Source organism: Dromiciops gliroides, chromosome 1 (genome assembly GCF_019393635.1).
Source record: "Dromiciops gliroides isolate mDroGli1 chromosome 1, mDroGli1.pri, whole genome shotgun sequence".
NCBI classification, from domain to species: Eukaryota; Metazoa; Chordata; class Mammalia; order Microbiotheria; family Microbiotheriidae; genus Dromiciops; species Dromiciops gliroides.
In genome coordinates this window covers 699441596-699463776 of record NC_057861.1, presented here as the reverse complement: position 1 = coordinate 699463776, position 22181 = coordinate 699441596, and the positions used below count along the sequence as shown (strand labels likewise).

The window sequence follows — 22181 nt, the reverse complement described above, 5'->3', positions numbered from 1 at the left end:
CTAGTAAGTGTCAAGTGTCTGAGGTCGGATTTGAACTCAGGTCCCACTGAATCCAAGGCCGGTGTTTTATTATCCACTGTGCCACCTAGTTGCCCCTTAAAATCTTTTACTTTTAAAATCTTTAGGTGGTATGCATGATCTAAAGCCTATTGCCTGGCTTCCAAAGTCCCAGCTAAAATTCTACCTTTTACAGGAAGCCTTTCCAGATCCCCCTTAATTCTCTGTTGCTTAATCTCCAGTTTGTTTCTACATAGTTGCTTTGCATATTGTCTCGCCCATGGTCACCTTAAGAGTAGGGATTGTCTTTTGCCATTCTTTTCATCCCTGCTGCTGAGCACAGTGCCCAGCATATTACAGGTACTTAATAAAGGTTTAGTGACTGGCTTATTTCAACAAAATTTGTGTCCTAGAATTTTCATAGAATTTAGATCCCGATAGGATTGGGGATGGGTGTTAGATGAGTGTTAGGCAGACAGGAAGAAATGTCTAAGGAACAACCTTGATACCAAAGAGGCAAGGGAAATGTGCCAAACCAACTGGTTTCCTCTGGGAGATTTCTCAGACCACATACCAGGGGCGCTAGAGCAAATGCAAGGGATTTAGGAGGTCGACTCTGACCAGTACAAAATATAGCCTGGATAACTTTAAAAATAAATGGTCACTGTGTGCACCTGTGTCTTGGTCCTGCCTGCAACTTGGAAAGCAGCTGTTTTCCATCTTCTCTGAGAACAGAACAGTGGAAATGGGCTGGAAGGACAGCAGGAAGAATTCTGAAGGTGATCATTTCCAAGAGTTAGGGACAGAGTAGGGTAGGGGCTAGCCCTGTGATTTCATTGAAATAGAAAAATTCCCTCTACGAGTGCAGGCTGGCACTTTGCAGTTTATGGTATCAAACAGTTGTCTGAAGAACTAATCGAGGTTTGGTGACTTGTTCAGGATCAACAACCATCAGATGCGTCAGAGGTGAAACTTGAACTCATATTTTCCTAGACAGTTCCCTAACGACCACACCAAAATGTGTGATAGGCATTGGACCATTCACTGGAGGAATATAAGAACTGTGCATCTTCCCTCATTCTAGTCTGGAGATGACAACTGGGTTGTCATACTTGGAAGTAATTTAGTTAGCCAAGGTGACTTCTTAAGATCTCTTGAAATTCTTGTATTTTGTTTGGGAAGGAGGCAGCTGGAAGGAAGGCAGCAAACAAGGAAAAAGGAGGAAGGTTATCATACCGACATTAGGATCTCTTAAGTAGTAACCCTTTAAGACCTGGAAGAAGTCATTAACTAAAGTCATTCTAATTCAAAAACAGATAGTGCTGTGGCTACATTTTCTCAGCCCCCCCCCCCCTAAAATTTCCTCTCTTATTGAGTGTCAAGCTTTAGAAAAAGGCCAGCTTCCTACCGCCCTACAGGCGGCAGATGTCATTAATAAGAACAACAATGTGCACGTTTTCCTAACTTCATAGCAGCTAGGATGCTGGAGGCATCTCTCAAGTACAACACCCTCAGGGTCCCAAGGCTGTTTACTACCAAGGGATAAGAGTGGAGCAGTAGTTTAAAGAAACAGGGCTGTAGCCACCCAACAATGCAGCGTGGAACACTTTAAGACATTTAAAAAATAAAGATCACATAGCACCAGGAGGGGTCCTTGTCCTGAGTCGCCTTTAAAAGGCCCCTCCTCCAGGTCTCTGCCCAGTACAATTCCCTGCAGTGGAACCCCAGTGTGCAGCTGTGCTGTTGATGAGGGGGAGGGGAGCCCTGGGTATTCAGATATGAAATCTATATTCATCACACACAGGCGTACTTACACAGGCACTGAGACAAAAATTAATTCGCACTGTACGAACACATATAGATTCTCTCACATACCCCTGGACTCACACAAATGCATTATTACACAGTCCAAAAATACATTCACAAAAATGTTCTAACACACACAAAAGCACTCAGATTTACACACACACACACACACACACACACACTTCTAGCCTCTCACACAAATGCACAACACTTACTTTCTCAGTCGTGCAAATACATTCTTATTTACACTTGTAGACTTTCTCCGAGAGAACTTATGGCAGTGCCTGGCACATAGGAGGGGGTGAAAGCAATGCTTGATTGACTGATGTATACTGGGGCACACGAATCTGCCGGCGCCGTAGCTGACTCTGTACGACCCACACAAATACACATTGGCACACTTGTGGACTGGCTCTCAGGCTCGCTCGCTCTCTCTCTCTCTCACTCTCACACACACACACACACACACACACACACACACACACACACACACGCAGCAGCCCCGGAGGACCTGCCCCCCCCCCACCGCAGAGCACCCCCAGATCCGCAGCTCCCTCCTGCCAGCCACCCACCCACACGCCCGTGGGCTCACGGGATTGTCGGACCCCGGGGGCCATTCCCCTCAGCACACACACGCACGCACGCACACTCCGGAATGACAAGCGGCCGAGCCGGAGCCGGGAGCCCAGAGGCCGGCGCCAGGGGCTTGGGGCGGCAGCAGCGGCGCCCCCTCCCGGGCTCCCGGTCCGGCCCGGCCCGGTGGCCCCTGCAGCCTTACCAACTGTCAAGCTCCAGCTCCAGCAACGACTGGGTCCGCTCCGAGTTGCAGTGCAGGCACCACATGGCTGGGCGCGGGCCGGGGGCCCGGCCTCAGCCCGGCCTCAGCCCGGCCCGACCCGGTCGGCCCAGGGCTAGCCTCGCCCTCCGGTGCTGACCTCGGCCGCCGCCTCCGGGCCCGCGCCCGCTGCCAGCCCCGCCGCCGCTACCGCCGACCCTCCTCCCCGCGGCTGCCCCGGAGCCCGGCCCCCAGCCCCCGGTCCCGGTCCCCAGCCCCAGCCCCCAGCCCCGGCCCGGCCTCGGCCACGAGCCCGAGCCCGCAGCCGAGCGGGGCTGCGCGAGGGAGCGCTGGGCACCAAGGACTGGGACCCAACAGCCCGCCAGCCGGCCGGGGAAGGAAGGAGCCCTGGGAGGCCGGGAGGGAGGGTGGAGAGGGGAGGGGGTGGGGGGAGAGCGGAGGGGAGGGCAGGGCAGAGGCAGAGGGGAGGGGGGGAAGAGAGCGGGAGGGGGGGCGCTGGAGGGAAAGGAGGGGAGGGAAGACACTGGTGAGAGCAGAGGGGAGAGTGGAGAAAAAAGAGGAGAGGGAGGGGAGGGAAGACACTGGTGGGAGGGGAGAGAGGAAAAATAGTGGAGGGGGAGAAAGGAGAAAGGAACAGAGAAAGGGAAGAGGAGAGAGGAGCAAAAAGGGGGCGACCGAGGAAAAGAAGAGAGGAAGAGGAAGAAAGATAGGGGTTGGAGGTGGAAATGGAGGGGAAAAGGGACTAGGGGATGGGGTAAAGAGGAAAGGAGAAGGGGTGCAGAGGAATGTGGTGGTGGAATGGGGGGTGTGTGAAAAAGGAGAGGAGTGGGAAGAAGAGGGCCAGCCCCCCAGCCCAACCCTAGACTTGAGTCTTGTAGTCCCAGCTACAGATAGGCGGTTTCAGGGCGCAAAGCTGAAATGCAAGTGGCAGAAACCCTGAGTGAGGAAGAGATGCTGCTCACCGCCCCCCAAAACCTGTCTATCTGGAGGGTCTCCCCGCCTGTTTCCCCGAGCCAACCTCCCCCCCCCAAAACATCTTGGAAAGGCTGCCGGGCTCTGGGCTCTGGATCCAGGCCAGATCCCCGGCACAGGCCCCATCGCACGTCTGGGGAGTCGGGAGGCCTGCCTATAAAGTGAGCCCGCCCCACCAGCGGCCAGGAAACCGGGAATTCCAGGAGAGGAGGGGACGCGAGGGGAGGGGAGGTGGGGGGAAGAGATCCATCCTCAGCAGCCGCAGCATCCCTCACTCTGGGAATAAGTGGTCGCAAGGCTAGTGGGTGTCAATACTACTATGTGGGGTGGGGAGAGGTGGGAACGGGAACCCCCACTTCCCTGTTCGCTCTGCCCCTCCCCCCAGCTGCCTTATTAACTTTACAGGGAAAATAACGGGAATCTCAGTTTCCTCATCTGTAAAACGAAGGAGCTGGATTAGATAACCTTTGAGTTTCCATTCGGCTCTAAATCTGTCTTCTATGAACTCCCAGCTAGCTGAATTTACTGCTCTCCACCCTAACAGTCACAACCACCCCTAGGCACAGAGGTGGTAAAGAATCGAATTCCCTCCCTTCCCCCCCTCCCCAATAAAACCCCACTCGGCTAACAGTATTGACACAGTTCCTACACAGGACCAAAGTTAACTCCTCTCTCTGGTCGTGCCTTTTTTAGCTGTATAATGAGGGGTGTGGGCCTCAAGATATCTTCGGGTCTGAATGCCAGTGTTAGAATGAAAGAGTTAAATCTAACTAGATGATTGTATAGATAAGTAAATGAGGCTGTTAGTATCTCATCAGGGAGGTCCAACGCTAAGTGAAGGCGGGGTAACACCCCTCCCCAGTGTATCCCATTAACACCACTTCATTTTCTTCCCTGTACTCTCCCCTCCCCAACCTGCTGGGGTTCCCCCCCTCTATATTTAAATATTTCCCTTGGCTTCTCTTTTCTTGTTTTTGTACTCAATAAAAATAGGTCTAACTCAGGGGTGGGGACTCCAATGTTGACGCAACCACTTAGATGGTTAATATTTATTTTTATTTAGGTTTTGACTAGAAGCAGGATCTTTGTACCTAACTCCCAGCCAACACCCCTGCCCTTTCTCCACGTTTCCCCAAGGGTAGACAGACAGATACAAAGGTGGCCACATTAGCACAGGTATGTGTACATACACATTGTCCGAGGCTCCAAGGGTAGAATGTGTTTTTCCTTATGTAAAGAAGGTTAGGGGAGGTCACGTGGGCAGTGACAAAGCAGACTAGGACACTGAAAAACCCTCTATATCAGGCTTAGTTACTGTACCTGTAGTACTCTTTCCAACATCCCAAGGAGGGAGGGAGCCTCTGGAGGGTAGTGGGGAGGCAGGGCAGTAGCGGGGAGTTTAGTGAGGGACTGAGATGGAGCAGCAGGATGTGACTCATGCCAGAGGACATCATAATTTGTACTCTCTGGGCTTTCATCTGGGGGGGCGGGGGGAGAGACTCAAAGGGCCTTACAAATGAGCATTATTCACACAGCAGATGGGGAAATTGGGGCACGAGGAAGGCTGAGAGGCCTCAGGCAGGCTTAGGAACAGGACCCAGGCACTACCCAACTCTAACAACCCAGCAGGCACACTCCCAGTAGAAATCTAAACAAGAGACTGTTTTGTGTGAGGGTCTGATAACAGGGCTATGCTAGATCCAAATACCACCCCTCCCCACCCCACCCCCCCAAGAAATGTTCTCCCTCTCTTTTTTCCCCTGGCTTCTCTTATTAAGGACTTGCAGTGTTTTCTCTGCTTAATTTAAAAATAATCAACAAAGCAGCTCTGGTTATTTCTTTGAACAATGCTCACACTGAACCCTTCTGAAAAGGGAAGGGGCCTTTTCAATCCAGTAGCTAATAAACCCTACTGAAGATCTCCAACCACACCCACCATGCATCTATCTTGGGGGAGGGGGGGGCAGGACTTGAAATGGTCAGGTCTGGAAAAACTCGAAGAGCAACCTGAAAAAGGCAGGCTAAAAATAGGTTTTAATAAATGGACCAGAAAGAGAACTCCCTCAAACCCAGCTGTTCTCTGGTTTTGCAGGCTTCACTGGCCGGCCGTGACAGCTACAAAACATTTCTTCCCCAAGAATTCCAGGAACTTCTTCCATGCACAGAGCCCCAGCCTTAGGAATGGTTTTGGCTGCATTGCATGGGCTGGGATTTAGAAGAATGGACTTGAGTTTCCTTGTGAGCATTCATTAAGAGCAGAGGAACAGGTCCGTGGAAACTAAATGCCTATTAATTTTCTACTCTGTTTTGCTGTGTTTTGGTCTGTGTGTGTGTGTGTGTGTGTGTGTGTGTGTGTTTCTATAGAGTTAACTGTACTGGGTATTAATAATTCAATGCTCTATGTGAGGAAGGAGGCAGAAAGAAAAAAAAGGAAGAAAGTTATGTCCTCAAGAGCCTAAAGACAACTGAACTCTACATAGCAAACCAGGTGACCAAGGCTGACTCTCCAAACCCATCCAAGTCACAAAAACCAGAGTTCTTTCATTAAAGGAGCAGAATCTCAAGAGTTGAGAGAACCTCTAGTAATGGCCTTTAGATTTTGATATCCTTGATCCTGGACAAGTGCATGTCTTTTTAAAAGAAACATGATTTACTTGCACAAAATTGATCAGTTTTGAGAGATCGTTAATATCCTTGAAGAGAAATAGTTTTTGTGGGTGTGAAACAAAACAAAAAAAAATGCTGAAAATTTGAATTGGTCCCTTATTATAGTATTTTTTTTTGTGGGACATTGAGGGTTAGTGACTTGCCCAGGGTCATACAGCTAGTAAGTGTCAAGTGTCTGATCCAGGATTTGAACTCAGGTCCTTCTGAATCCAGGGACAGTGCTTTATCTAATACGCCACCTAGCTGCCCCCTTATTATAGTATTGAAATTAAATCTACTTAATTTATCAAGTCATGTTCATGTCCTGTTTTTATATACTTGTATCTATCAATAAACATTGTGATAATTGGGGGAAAAAAGAGTTGAGAGAACTCATTGCCCAAACTCTGAGTAGGAATCCCCAAATGTACTTAACCAAAAGAACCCCTCCCCCCCCTTGTGAAGCCTCTGATCCCCTACCACCAGAAGGTTATTTTTCTATTATTTGTGGAACTCATAACATCTGTGACCAGGTATTATTTAAAGTTGTCTTGAAGACCCCGGATGAAGAGGTAACAGTTCCTCCCAAGCAGCCCATTTCAATTTTGGATAGCTTTGATTATCAGAATTTCCACCCTTAAACCAAGAATAGCACAAATAGGGGGCAGCTAGGTGGCGCGGTGGATAAAGCACCGGCCCTGGATTCAGGAGTACCTGAGTTCAAATCCGGCCTCAGACACTTGACACTTACTAGCTGTGTGACCCTGGGCAAGTCACTTAACCCCCATTGCCCGGCCAAAAAAAAAAAAAAAGAATAGCACAAATATCATCTCCATTTTAATCATCATCATCATCATCATCATCAAGGCTCAAAGACTCAGAGTCACACAGCTTACATGCTTCAAAGGAAGGTATTGAACTCAACTCTTTTGACCCCAAGGCCAATGTTCTTTCCATTGTACCACAAAGTCCAAAGAACACATGGTGCCTATCATTTGCCCTTTGCTGGGACCTTCCTCTTTGAAGAGCTTAAAGAGCCAACCTCTTAATTCCATTCTAGGGCTTATGGGTTTGAGGAGAGTCACATCACCATTTCCCCAAAAGGATTTCACTTGAGCTTAGGTTGCAAGTGTCTACTGGTGCCAATTAATCAGAAATCAGGATTCTGGACTTTGGTTCTTGATTGAATCCCAAGACTACAAATCCTCCGATGACTTTGGCTGTGCTTTGATGGTTTGTTCACAGTGTCCTGTTCTCTCCCTTCCCTTGTAGCTCACTAGTTACATATCACAAAAATGTAATACTCCGATGTCTCGTGTTCCCTCACCAGAGAGAAAAGGCAAAAAACGGGAGAAATTGATCCTTCTCTATCGGGGATGAGACGACAAAGCAAAATTCTAGAGTAGCTAATGTTGGTTTTTATTTTGATAGGTCCTCTATCATGGCAGCAATAAGAGGCATTATCTCAACTAGGGGGGTAGTCCCTAGTTACTTGTAATGAGACCCATAGCAATTTCTGCAGCTCCACTGGTACAGAATGCTAAGATGAAGGCCAAGACAGTCTCCTCAACTGAGGATAGTGTCATCCCTGGATGACACTTAGCAAGATGCCTCACTGGGGTACACCAGAGGTTTATTGGTTTAGAATGTTACCTGAGTTCAGAATGTTATGTTTCCGCCAATTATCACCAATATCCAAAATCTCTGAGTCATCTGGGAGTCCTCCCTTTCTCTCTCTGTGATCCCCAAGTCCAGTTTAATGCCAAGTACAATCCATTCTGTTTCCAAAGTAGCTCTCAGATCTTCTGCTTTTATGATTCTATTTCTGCCAAGCTAATTCAGGCTCCAGTCCCCTCTTTTATGGAGTCTTGCAACTGCCTTGTAAATTCTTATACTCTAGAGGTGGAAGCAATGACCAAGCCTATCCCTCATTTTATTTTACTTATTGGGGGTGGGGCAATGAGGATTAAGTGATTTGCCCAGGGTCACATAGCTAGTAAGTGTCAAGTGTCTGAGGCCACATTTGAACTCAGGTCCTCCTGAATCCAGGGCCAGTGCTTTATCCACTGCGCCACCTAGCTGCCCCTCCCAACCCCTCATTTTAACAGGTGCCAGGAATGCATAACACCCCCTCTTCACCTCTGCCTCTTGGAATCCCAGATTTCCTTCAAGACTCAGCTCAAACACCCGAAATTTCTCCTGGTTGTCCCAGCAACTAGTAGTGCCTTGCCCTCTTGGGTTACCTTGTATTTACATGTCTCCCTCATTAGAATGGAAGTTCATAGGGGCAGCTAGGTGGCACAGTGGATAAAGCACCTGCCCTGGTCAGGAGGACCTGAGTTCAAATTCGGTCTCAGACACTTAACACTTACTAGCTGTGTGACCCTAGGCAAGTCACTTAACCCCAATTGCCTCACACCCCCCCAAAAAAAGAATGGAAGTTCATTGAGGACAGGCATTGTTTTTACCTTTCTATGTACCCCGATGCCTCAGTACGGTCTCAGCACACAGTATGCTCTTAATGATTGTTGACTGATAGATACACTACAGGGGCTTCCTATAACCTTCATGGTCAAATAGAAAACCCTCTGTTTGGATTTTTTAAAGCCCTTTATAACCTGATCCCTTCCTACCTTTACAGTCTTGCAACACCTAACTCTCTCCTTATTTCTTACTTTTTAAATCTAGTGACACTGGCATTCTTATTGTTCCTCAATCATATTCTACTACCTGAGTTTGGGTTTTTGTTTTTGTTTTTTAAACTGGCTGCCCTAATTTCTAGAACTCTCACTCCTTATCTTCTCCATCCTCTGGCGTCCCTGGCCTCTTTCATGTCTCAGCTAAAGTCTTATGTTCTGCAATAAGCCATTCCCAATTCCTCCTTAATCAAAGTGCCTTCCCTCCAGGATTATCTCCAATTTAGCCTGTGTATAGCTTGGAAGTTATTGTTTGCAATGTTATCTCATCCATTAGATTGTGAGCTCTTTGAAAGCAGGAATTTTTTTTTGTTGTTGTTTGCATTTTGTTATATCCCCAGTGCCTGCCATTAATAAATGCTTGTTAACTTGATAGATAATAATAGTTGATATTTATCTGTCTTTTAAGGCTTACAAAGTACCTAACATCCATCCATTAGCTCATTTGATCAGATAAGGAAGATGAGTAGAGAGAGATTATGTGACTTGCCCAGAGTGAAAGAAGTCACACAGCTAGAATTAGAACTCAGATTCCCTCTCTTCCAACCCAGTACTGTTACTGGACAGCCGATTCTCCTGACTGGCCTCCTTCCCACCAAGTTCCTAGTTCTCCAATCCATTTGGAGCATGGTTTCCTATGTCGTCTTTCTGTCAGTTATCACTGTCAGTGATCTTTGAAACAAGAGAATAGAAGAGATGCTGCAGGCCTGGAGAAGGGCAAAAGTTGTCCCAGTTTTCCAAAAAAGGCAAGATGGAGTATAAGCCAGAGAGCTGAACTTTGATTCCTCACAATAATGTAGAATGTATTATTAGAGAGATGGTAACCAAAACACCTAGAAGGGGAAGCGATGAATTACAAAGACCCAGCAAAGCTTCAAGAACAAATCACTGTCAAACCAACCAAGTTTCTATGTTTGACAGCTGAGACACTGAGAGATCAAAGGGAAAAAAAGTAGAAAACAGCTTCCTTGGATTTTAGCAAAGTGCTCAATCAAGTTTCCCATGCTGTTCTTGTGGAGGGATGGAGAGAGGTGAACACAAGTAAATTCAGAACTAAATGAATGGCCAGACCCATTAATGGTTTGAGGTCAAGTTGGAAGAGGTCTTTGGTTGGGGTGGCCTCACTATTGTTGAACATTTTTACTTATGACTTTGGAAAATGGAAAAGATGGGATGCTTAACATTTTTTTAGATGAAATAAAGTTAGGAGGGATAGCTAAACATGCTAGATTCAAATCAATCTTAACAGCTTGAGTATTGAGCCAAATCAAAGTTAGGTGTCCAAGTGTATAAAGCACCAGGCCTGGAGTCAGGAAGATATGAGTTCAAATCCAGCCTCAGATACTAGCTGTATGACCCTGGACAAGTCACTTAACTTCAGTTTGCTTCAGTTTACTCAATGGTAAAATGTGGATAATAACAGTAACTATCCTTCAAGGTTTCTGTGCAGATAAAATGAGATAATATTTGTAAAGAACTTAGCATACTGCTTGCCACATAGTAGGTACTTAATAAATGCTTATTCCCTTTCTCTCCCCCTAATTGTTGTTGTTCCGTTGTTTTAGTCATGCTTCATTATTTGTGACCCCACTGGGGTTTTCTTGGCAGAGATACTGCAGTGGTTTGCCATTTCCTTCTCCAGCTCATTTTACGCATGAGGAAACTGAGGCAAACAGGATGAAGTGACTTGTACTTAAATTTAATCTTCATCATTAACATTTTCTCTATCACTTTCTTGAGTGCAGCTAACCAACAAATTAATAAGTTAAGCCCTGATTTATATAGTCCCCCCTACTAGATTCTGAGCTCCTTGAGGGCAGTAATGATGTCTAATTATAATCATCACTATTAATAACTCACAGGTATTTAGTGACTTAAGATTTACAAAACACCTGTCCTGTAACAATTCTATAAGGGGGCAGCTAGGTGGCACAATGGACAAAGCACTGGCCCTGGATTCAGGAGGACCTGATTTCAAATCTGAGCCTCAGATACTTGACACTAGCTGTGTGACCCTTGGCAAGTCACTTAATCTTCATTGCCCTGCAAAAAAAAAAAAAAAGTGAACAACTCCATGAGATAGATAATACCCTTAAAGTGCTAATTAAATGCTAGTTGCTATTATTCCATTTTTACAGTTGAGAAAACTGAGGCTTATAGAGGTTTCATGATTTGTTCATGGTCACACAAGCTAATATGTGAAAGTCCCTTTTGTATCCTCCATAGTATTTGGCACCTAGACATAATAGACCAACATTAATAAATGTTTGTTATCAATGATGTTATTAATATAACATGATTCATAATAACCATCTTACAGACTTCTGGGAACACTCATTTGGGCTATGATTTGGAGGGTAATACTTTTATTCCCATATTTAGGAAATTTGCACAAGGAACATTTCAAGGTTTTAACTTCCATTCTTCTGATTTGCCAGATTGGGAGGTGGGTTTGTGGTGGAGGCAGAATGGGTATGTGCCAGGGGAACATCAGGAAGGTCCCAGCTCCCTGTTAATTCTCATGTTAATTGCCAGAGTGGAAGCAGCCAATCTGGAAAATTGCAGGGAGGGGATAAGGTGGCAGTGATCAGGACTAAAAATTGCTCTGAGCATCATCTTGGGCATGCATGTAGTTGGTGAGACACCTGACGTATTCAGGAGACTTTTACCCCGGCAGTAAATTATTATAATGTATGTTCTCTGGCTCAAACCTATACTGCTAAGATGAGATTATGCTTGATTTATAAGCATGAAATTTCAAAGCTGGAAGGGTCCTTAGAGATCACTTAATGCAGCCTTCTTATTTTACAGATGAAGCAGAGGGAGCCTGGAGAGCAGTATGGCCTGTCCAAGATCACAGAGCGAGTTAGTGGCAAAGCAAGGACTAATATCCAGATTTCTTCAAGCTCTGGTCCAGTTCTCTGTCCATGACAGATAATTGTGTTCTAAATTATCATAACAAAACTGTAAAAAATGGATAATAGGGAGGCTGTTGGTGTTCTTGAAGAGGGCCAGATGTCATGACTTGCACTGAATTGGATTTAAGTGAGGGAGGGCTGAGCAAGGTCACCAGCCTCACTCTCTCCTCCAGAGTCATTTATTTGGGTCCAGTGGCAAGATAGATATCAGGATGACTGAAGGTGGCCTCTGATGTTTAACGCAATTGGGGTTAAGCGATTTGCCCAGGGTCACACAGCTAGTAAGTGTCTGAGGTGAGATTTGAACTCAGGTCCTCTTGACTCCAAGACCAGTGTTCTATCCACTGAGCCACCTAGCTGCCCGTAATAGAGAGGCAATAAGCATTCATTAAATGTCTATTCTGTGCAAGGCACTGTACTAAGCCCTTTACAATTATTATCTCATTTAATCCTTACAATAACTCTGGGTGATAGGTGCTACTATTGTCACCCTCATTTTAAAGTTGAGGAAACTGAAGCAGACAGAGGTTAAGTTACTTGCTCAGGGTCACACAGCCACTAAGTGTCTGAAGCCAAATCCGAACTCAGGTCTTCCTGACACCAGACCCAATGTTCTATCCACTGAGTCACATAGTTGCCTCTAATAATGAATAGTTAATGAAAGGATTAAGGGATGCTGTAAGAATGTGCTGAAAACAATTAGAGAATGTGTTGGGATAGGGAGGGACTATCATTTCATTGGCGAGGAAACTCCTATTGTCAAAATGACTTAGTCAATATATCCTAGGGAGTTGCCTGAGACAAAAGAGGATTAAGTGACTTGGATAGGGTCACATAGCTAGTCAGTGCCTGAAGTAGGATTTGAATCCAGATCTTCATGATTCCAAGCCCAGAACGCTATCCATTATGCCACATGGCTTCTTTGAGACTAGTAACTTTAGGTCACATGAATAGAATGTAGCCAGTAAGATAAATTGAATAAAATAGGACATCTGAGCTAGGAGCTACAAGTCAGGGAGTAGAGGAAAGGTAAGGGAAAAAAAGAGACAAGTTCAAAATGTGTCAGTCAAATATCTTATTGAATCTGGAAGTCATTCTATCCTGATGCCAGTTTAAAAGGGATTTTGAAAGATGCTTCTTGTGGACACCTTTCCTTGGATCCGTTTCAGTGGGACTGCTGGAATTTCACACCTATCTATGCATTTATTCAGTGTGATAACCAAATACTGCTTTTGTGTTGGAAGTTGGACCATTTGGCCTCTCCAGAGTCCCTCTCCATGTGAATTCTTGTAGGACCTTATGGATTCTCTGGCACACCATGTCTCAGCTGTGTTTCATTGGACATGCATTGTGAATCCACTTCCAAAAGAAGACAGTGACACTGGCAAAATGTTCAATGTGGCCTATTAGCATAGTATAGTGGAAAGAGTGTTGGATTTGGGGTCGGAAAGACCAAATTTGAATCTTGCCTTACACACCATTTACCTGCCAGTTGGAAGGGGTAGGGAGGCTTTGTGAGTTCATCAGTGTGAGGAACTTCTTTCACCAAACCCGGTGCAGTAGATAGAGCACTGGTCCTGAAGTTAGGAAGACCTGAATTCAAATCTGACCTCAGATACTGGGCAAGTCACTTAACCCCAATTGCCTCAAACATCCAGGGCCATCTCCAGTCATCCTGATGTATATCTTGCCACTAGACCCAGATGGCTCTGGAGGAGAGAATGAGGTTGGTGACCTTGCACAGCCCTGCCTCACTTAAATCCAATTCACTGCAAGTCATGACATCACCCTGATGTCACAGTCCTTTTTGAGAGTAAAGGACAAACAACAATAACAGTAGATACATCCTAGGGAACTGTCTTGGGCAGGTAGGTGGGGTGTGTGTGACATGACTTGTCCAGTGTCACACAATTTACTTAACCTCTCAGGATTTCACTTTTCTTCTCTCTAAATTGAAGGGATTGAATTCTATGATCTATACTGAATGCATGAAGAATTTTTTTTTCAGGGTAAAAAGTTTCACTTCTCCTTTAGTTCTAAATTTCCCCAGTTCCTTATACATACACTGCCCCACCCTTCAAGACCAACATTTCTGAATAGTTAACATTTTTAGACATGTACTGTTTCTCTGGGCTCCCTCCCTGGACAGGGTAGGGTGAGGGGCCAGGATCTGCCACTCACCAAGTATGAGATAGCTCCCTGGTACCGGTTGGAGCTTCTCCAGATGGGGAATGAGGCGTCAGACGCATTGTGAGGAAAAGACACATGCAGGATCCAGGATCTAGATTACAGGATGCTGACTTCTAAGGGCCCATAGGTGGAGAACAATGTAAGGAATGAAAATAGCTTCAGCACTAAGCTCAAAAACAAGAGGGTGGGGAGAGGGGGAAGGGAAATGACGAAAATCAGGGTCAGGCTGCAGGGCTCCGGATCAGGCTAACAACAGGCATGTGGGTTTCATGAAGAGCTTCTGGAATCTGTGCACTCAGTATCCTGGGGGTGAACGTTTGGGTTTAGATGCCGAGGCAAATCTTGCCCTCTCTGAACCATCTAAATTTTTGATGCTGGACAGCTCCAGCTGCCCCTGCCCCCTTTTATTCTCCAGGGAAACAGTCATCTCCAAGACATGGAGGACTGTGGACCCTTAGATCAGTCTCAAGACAAAGACCAAAAGTGTTTTGTTGCCAGGCGAATTTGGGAAATACTGCTCTCTGGAGCGCTCAAAACAAATCTATAATTTTCTCTTGGAGGTAGGAAGGGGTAAGGAGGTAAAGAAAGTGACTTGTCTCTAAGCCAAAAAGGCCAAATCACTGCTCAGATAATAATAATTGACTCCTAGATGGTTCTTGAAGGTTCTTGAAGTCTTTTGTGTACATTATTTTTTTCTGATCTTCACAACAGCCCAGTGAGTTAAGTACTGTAGGTATCATTATTCCCATTTTAAAAATGAGGGAGGGGGCAGCTAGGTGGCACAGTGGATAAAGCTCTAGCCCTGGATTCAGGAGGACCTGAGTTCAAATCCAGCCTCAGACACTTGACACTAGCTGTGTGATCCTGGGCAAGTCACTTAACCCTCATTGCCCAGCAAAAAAAAAAAAAAAAAAAAAAAGAAAAGAGGAAAACTGAGGTTCACAATCCTATCCCTCCAATTTCTAGGGGCAGTGAGATAATACAGTAGATAGAGCGCCAAACCTGGAGTCAGGAGGACCTGAGTTTGAATCTAGCTCCAGACATTTACTGGCTGTGTGATCCTGGGCTAGTCACTTAACTCAGTTTGCCTCAGTTTCCCCATCTGCAAAATGGGAATAATAGTAGCACTTACCTATAGGGATGTTATGAGGATCAAACGAGATATTTGTAAAGTGTTTTGCAAACTTTAAAGCACTATAGAAATATTGGCCATCCTCATTATTGCTTTAGAAGTGCTTTTCAAACCCAGATCTCTCCTGACTCCAGGTTTGGTGCTCTTTCTACTATACTATATTACCATTTTCTCAATTCAGAATTCTCCTCTACCAATGTCCCTCACTGATTATCATCCAAACTCTTCTTGATACTTCCAGTGACAGGGAACTCACTCCCTCAAAAGGCAGCCTATTCCATTTTGACCTGATCTAATGATGGCAGGCTCTTCTTTATTCTGAACAGAAATCTATCTCCTGGTAAATCCCACCCATTGACCCTGGTTCTTCCCCTTGGAAGTATACAGTACAAGTCTTCTCCATCTTCCACACAATAATCCCCCAAATAATTGAACATAGTGATCCTGTTCCCCCTGCTTCCTCACTTTTCCAGTTTAAAAAAAATCCCAATTTATTCAGCTATTTCACAAATTATATAGTCTTTGGTTCCCCCACCATTCTCTAAACACCCTCCTAAAATATGGCACCCAAAAACTGGAGAAAAATTGTGATCTGATGTAGTGCAGAGTGTTGGAAGAAGCCATGTCCTGAAGGGCATTTCAGCGTGAGGTTTTTAATTTTCATTGCTATTTCTAAGTAACGTGTACCTCTGTTATTTTCTCTATACTTGTCCAATTCAAGTGGCCAGATGAGTTCATCCAACTGTTTATAAGCCTCCCTTTCTCTTCCGGTACCTCACTGTGGCATTGAGATAACTTGGTTCTCTTTCAGACTATATTTGAACAATACAAAACTCTGGCAGGCCCTAGCTGGAAAGACTCAGAATCTGGGCCAAGCAACAGAGTGGGTCCTTGTGGACCAAGTACCAGCCTAGTCAAATGCAAAGTTCATGCCTTTAGGCACTTGTCAGGAAGAGAATGGAATCAAGGGAAAGAAAAGAGGCAAAAGATGAAGGAGGAAGGAGACAAGGAAAGAAATTAGAGATACATGTAGAATAAAGTCATGAAATGTTAGAGTTTGAAAGGATGATTGAAAGTCCTAGCAAAGAATGACAGAGAGAGGAATGTTTCAAGGCTAGAACTGAACGGGGCATCAGGTCAACTGAAGAAATATTGTTCTAAATGACATACAACATTTAATGCACATGGGAGCCAAGCATGGTCTTGTCAGTGGCATAAATGAAGGCCCTTAGGACAACATCCCCAGAGACCTGTACTTATTCAAAAACTTCCACATTAACACACAACTTACATCCTCCAGTATGTAAAGACAGACTTGAAGCACCATTGTATTGGCAGGAGCCTCAAGAGTTCACTACATCAAAGTCAAGAACAGAATTATAACACAAATTCACAGGCTACACCCAAGAAGAGAAGCTCTTTGAGGGCAGGTCTCTATTCTGGATGATGCCTTGGTCAACTTCAGGGGATTAGATTTATTTCTTATTGTTTCGGGTCCAACTGAGCCAATCCTGTGGGCTTCTGGCTATTAGGGAAGGGAAGAATCCCCTGTGCCTCAGAGTCTGCCTTCCAAGACGCACGCAGATCATGAGGTGGAGCCCTGTGCCTACTGGGAATGAAAAGTGAAATGCCTTCTGTCTCTTTGGGTTTCTAATTGGAGAAGATGGAGGGAGGTGTTGTGTATGGGATGGAAACTACTTTTTTTTTTGAGAGCAGCTTCCAATTTAAGTCCAGAAGACCCAGGCAGACACAGACTAATTGAGACTTCTTTCTTGGGGGTGCCCATCGCTGCCACCTCCACTTCCCTCCTGCTCCCCACCCCTCCTACTTCACACAAGAATCAATGAGCAAACATTTATTGAATGCCTACTACGTGCTGGAATGATGTCCAGCTGAGGGAAAGGGCTCTGCCACCCCACAGGAACCAATGGGAGCACATTGTCCCCAAGAGGATACTAGGAAGACAGACCTGTGCCCCCTTGGACATCTGCCTCTCTTCCAACAGGATGTTCTTTCCATTTACTTATGATCCCTGGCCACACCCCCAAATGACAATGCCCAGCAACGACACCAGGCCCGAACATGAGGGAAAAAAGAAACACCCTTACAGTCTGCAAGTTTTACTACCTCGGGGCTCCATTCACAAATCAGTCACACACTCTCTATGCAGGAAAAGAGCAATCTGAATCCCAAGATCATTTGCTTCTATTCCCAGACCACTCTGGGCTATTTTCAGCTCCCTCCTCTGGGAACACCGACCTGAAAATAAATGGAAAGAAACCGGTGACCCAGGAATGGGCTCTGCGGCTTCAGGTGGCATTTGGCAAACTGCTCCGAGAAAGCAGGTATAAATGAAGGGTCTCCCTCCTTGGTCCTCCTTCCCTCCTCCCTAGCCTGGCTGGCTGCTTTGAACCCCCTTCTCCATTCAGGATGGGAATCTGAGAACAATTTGCATTCCTTCCCCATGTGCTGGTTAACACCCAGCTTCTCTGACTTCTCTTTTCACCAAAGTGAATGGACCTGATTAAAAGCATTCCTCTCTAATAAAAGAGATCTTAAAAATGCCAACAATACCGGGAATCCCAAAGGAGTTTGGCTTTAGCCAGGACTAGGGAGGATGTAAGCAGGGCTGGGGGGTGGAAGAGTGTGGTAGTTAGCAATGAATACTGAAGTCAGCGCAGAATTTTTCTTTAATTACCTCATCTCCTAGTCCCTTTTCTTCAGTCTGTCCCCCAGTTTAAGTCAACAGCTCTGTCTCTTTGGGCAGACAGAGGATTACTTGACAGGTGATACAACAGGGATAGATAAAAGGAGAGATGAGGGGGTAGGAAATTTAACCCATGTGGAAACCCAGGTTTCCTGGGCTTAGCACAAGTCTGTAAAAGAGGCGGATGGTACCAGGATCAGAAGTTGGCTCTAAGCCTAGGTTCTGCTACCGGCTACCTGTGTGATCTTATTTCCCTAGGCCTCCATTTCACCAACTGAAAAAGGCTAGGTTGAACTTGAGTGACCTCTGAATTCTCTTCCAGCTTTAAATCTCTGATCTTAGGATCTTCCAGAATTCCAGGGAGCTCAGTGATTCTAGAATTCTACAGCCATTGGGAACAGAAAGAGAGAGGAAGAAAGCCAAACAGAAGCATTCAGCCAGATGGTCCAAGTCATTGGGCAGCTGCGGCCTGGACACATGGGTAATGATAGGGAGCAAATGAGTGATGGATTTTTTTTTAAATGCCCCAAACCCAAAGTTAAGACTGCATTGAGGGGAGCATGTGTGTAAGCAGGAAGTAATTGACCCTCTATGCTGGGCTCTGCAGAGACCACAACCCAAATTTTGTCCTCCGGGCCTACGGCCTCATTACTGTGCCGGGGCAGGCAAACTGCAGGGGGCCACAGGAGCCACAGTCGGGGGCAGGAGAGTGTAAAGATGAAAAATGAATAATAGATGTAGAACTTGCCTAAGGAAAGGGGTATAATCACTCATGACTTTTATGTAGTTCTTTATGGTGATGGAACAGGCATATATTATGGGGTTATTGGATCCTGAAGCCGCCCCCTGAGAGATAGGCAGGGTGAATGAACACGGTTTATCCCAGGGGTCATTAACTTCGAATCTGTGAATTTATTTTAAAAAATATTTTAAGAGCTGCATTTTAAATATAATCATTTTCTTTGTATATTATTTTATGCATTTAAAAATCATTCTGAGAATGGGTACAGAAGCTTTACCAGACAGCCAAGGGGGCCATCGCACACAGACACAAAATTAAGGACATCAATTTGCAGATGAGGGAAACTGAGGCTTGGAGGTGAACTGTCCCCCTTAAGCTAACATGGCTAGTATTTGGCTGAACTAGAACCAACTTGTTTCCTGATTTTCCTGAATTACTCCAGGACCGATGGAGTGCCTCTCAAGAAGGGGACAATGTGGGATTGTGGATAGGGGAGAGTAGAGGAGAGGGGGAAAAAAAGACCAGGAAATTTATTTGAAAGTGAGATAATAACAATCAATATTTCATATGCATGTAACTCTATTAAAATCAAGTTTTCCATGTGTCCCTGGGTTCTTATAAGGCCACCAGGGAGTGCCATAGCGCACAGAATGCTGGGCCTTGAGTCAGGAAGTCCTCAGTTAATTATGAACCTCGGACACTGCTTGTGTGACCTTGGGCAAGTCACTTAACCTCTGTTTGCTTCCGTTTCCTCATTTGTAAAATGAGGGTCATAGTATCACTTGCTTCCCAGGATTGTTGTAAGGATTAAATGAGATAATTGTAAAGAACTTAGCACAGTGATTGGCACATAGTAGGCAGTTAATAAAAACGCTTCTTCTCTTCCCCTTCATGGGCTATGTCTGCCACAAGGTCTGGCAAGGGTTGCACCAAGATGGAAAGGCTATCACTATGTTCCTTGGTGTTGACTGTGTGTGCATGTTGTCTCAGGACCATTTTTGGTAAACCAAGTCACATCACCAGAGATACAGAGGGATTGGCTGCAGCTGATGGCAATCTCTGACTAGAGCAACTTCCAAAGATCATCTACCCAGCAATGCATGGGTGAAGTTGCTCTTTGTTTGGGAAGAGAATCCTTACTCTGATGAAATCACATTTCCTGGAACTTTTAAAATGTTCGTGTTTCTAAGTGTTTTACAAAACCCTTTCCCTACAAACACCCTTGGGGAGATAATGCAAAATATAGTCAATATTTTACCAATGAAAAAATGTGTTGTGACTCTATGTCCTTTTTTGGCCTTTCTTTTTTTGGGGGAACAAGGGGTTTAGATCTATAATTTCATCAGTGTAGACAGCAGATATCAAAAGGTGGTCTGAAGACCACTGGGGGTAGCTGAGGTACTTTTGGGGGGTTTAAGAGGTCAAAATTATTTTCATAGTAATATGTTGCTTGATTATTAAAATATTTCTCTTTTCCAACCACATATCTTTGTAAGGCTGAATTTTCTTACTAGACTTGAACCAAAACAACATATTGCAACAGATTAAATGCAGAAGCAAATAAGAGAATTCAGCTGTCTTTTAAGCTAGACATTAAAGAGATTTGGAAAAATACATAAAACAATGCCACTCGTTAATTTTTTTTGTTTCAGAAAATAGTTATTTTCATAAAATATATTGTTTACATTAACATGTGATATATTATTAACATAATGAATTGATAAATATTTAAAATTTGATCAGTTTTAATGTCTAATACAGTAGACATCTACAGATAAACAAGGATAAACAAAAGCTCTTCAGGGTCCTCAATAATTTTTAAGAGTATAAAGGGCTCCTGAGACCAAAACATTTGAGAAGAATTGTTGTAGGGAAATGGCATCAAACTCAAACTGAAGCACAGGTTACTAGACTGTATGAGAAGATCCAGGGGGCAACATGTTGGCTTAGAAAACCACATATTAACATTATCTATATTGTATTGTGTGTTTATTTATTTTGTTAAATATATCCCATTTATGTTTGAATTTGGCTCTGGCCTTACTTGGAAGTGTTGCAGTGGCCCCCTGAGAATGTGGTGGCAGCAAGTGTTTGACACCTCTGTTGTAGGGAACCCTTGGTGAAGGGATTCCCTCTATCAAAGCAAATCCAGCTGAGGTTCTGCAACTTATCTTTTTAGAATTCCTGGGGCTTTTCAAGGTCAAATGAGTTCCCTGGGGCAGGTGCTAAGTGTCAGAGATAGGACTTGAACCTAATTATTCTGGCTCCCAAGTCTTCCTTCCCATACACAGTATTAGCTAGAGGATGGCTCAACATCAGAGCAGATTTAGGTTTCAAGTTGGGCAGTACAGTTCAGATGCTCACAAATACACAACACTAGTAAAGGAGAAGGCAATTTTGCCAATGGAGCAAATTAGAAAGTGGTAAATTGACAGACATGGAAGGAAGGAAACAAGGCTAAGAACTTTACAAATATTAATTTATATGATAATAGTAAGAGAACAATAGAATGATATTAACAATATTAATGTTATGATATTATATTACTCACACATATTAATTTGTTAATAGAACAATTACTAACAGTTAACTAGCACTTACTATGTACCAGGAACTGTGCTTTACAATTATTATCTCATTTGATCCTCACAATAATTCTGGTAGGTAGGTAGGAGCTGTTTTACTCCCCTTTTACAGTCAAGGAAACTGAGGCAGATAGAAGTTAAGACTTTCTCCAGGTCATACAGCTAATATGTATCTAAGGCTGGATTTGAATTCTTTTTTTTTTCTCACTCCAGGCCCATTGCTCTTTCCACCTTACCCCTGGCTGGTAGGAGAAAGTGCAATGAATCAGTAGGCTGATTACAGTCTGCAAAGTATTTCAGTCCCTGAAGGAGCTGGGATTTCATCTTTGTGAGTACTCCCTCTACCATCAGGGTTGTTAATCCCCAAGCAAAGCAAGAGATAGTAAGAAAACACCCAGCTGAGTCTGTCACCTGGCCCAGGTGAAACAGAACATAAGGCACTGAGGGAACTGGCAGATGTGATTATTGAAACAAGGTCAGTGATTTTTAAAAGCTCAAGGAGAATGGGAAGGATACCACAGAATGGGAGGAGGGCACATTTTGTTCTGAGATTCCAAAAAAGAGAAGAGAATGGAGCCTATAAACCATAGATCAGTGGCCTTGACTTCCATTCCTGGAAAAATCACAGCAGAAAGGAACACCTTGAATACAGAGCAGTGGCTCTGAATGTCAGCACAGTTTCATTACAAACAGGTTATGCCAGTCTAAATTTACTTCCTTTCTTTATTGGGTTACTGAACTAATTTACTTAGATTTTAGCAAAGCATTTAATAAAGCCTGTCTTCCTATTCTTATGGATAAGATGGAGATCTGTGGGCTAGATAAAAGTAAAATGAATGTGAATTCATAACTGGTGGTCAGTCATTAATGGTTCGATATTGCTTTGGAAAGGGGGCAACCAGGTGGTGCAGTGGATAAAGCACCGGCCCTGGATTTAGGACTAAGGATGTAATGACAGTGGTCCTGCCCTCTGCCCCATTTACATCTAGGGTAT

The 22181-nt window shown here is 44.5% G+C and overlaps 1 protein-coding gene across 9 annotated transcripts in view; it reads right to left on the bottom strand.

Moving 5' to 3' along the window:
* IQSEC1 (IQ motif and Sec7 domain ArfGEF 1) overlaps positions 1–22181 on the bottom strand; it is an 801393-nt gene that overhangs the window by 101404 nt on the left and 677808 nt on the right. The window contains exon 1 of one of the 9 annotated variants that reach the window (XM_043980846.1): positions 2582–2776. The exons of 7 other annotated variants lie outside the window; for them this stretch is intronic. In XM_043980846.1, the coding sequence (XP_043836781.1) occupies positions 2582–2646 (65 nt within the window). In that variant the 5' untranslated portion in view covers positions 2647–2776. Of the gene's footprint in view, positions 1–2581; positions 2777–22181 lie in introns of those variants that run through there. One more of the 9 variants, XM_043980860.1, reaches the window with a different exon arrangement.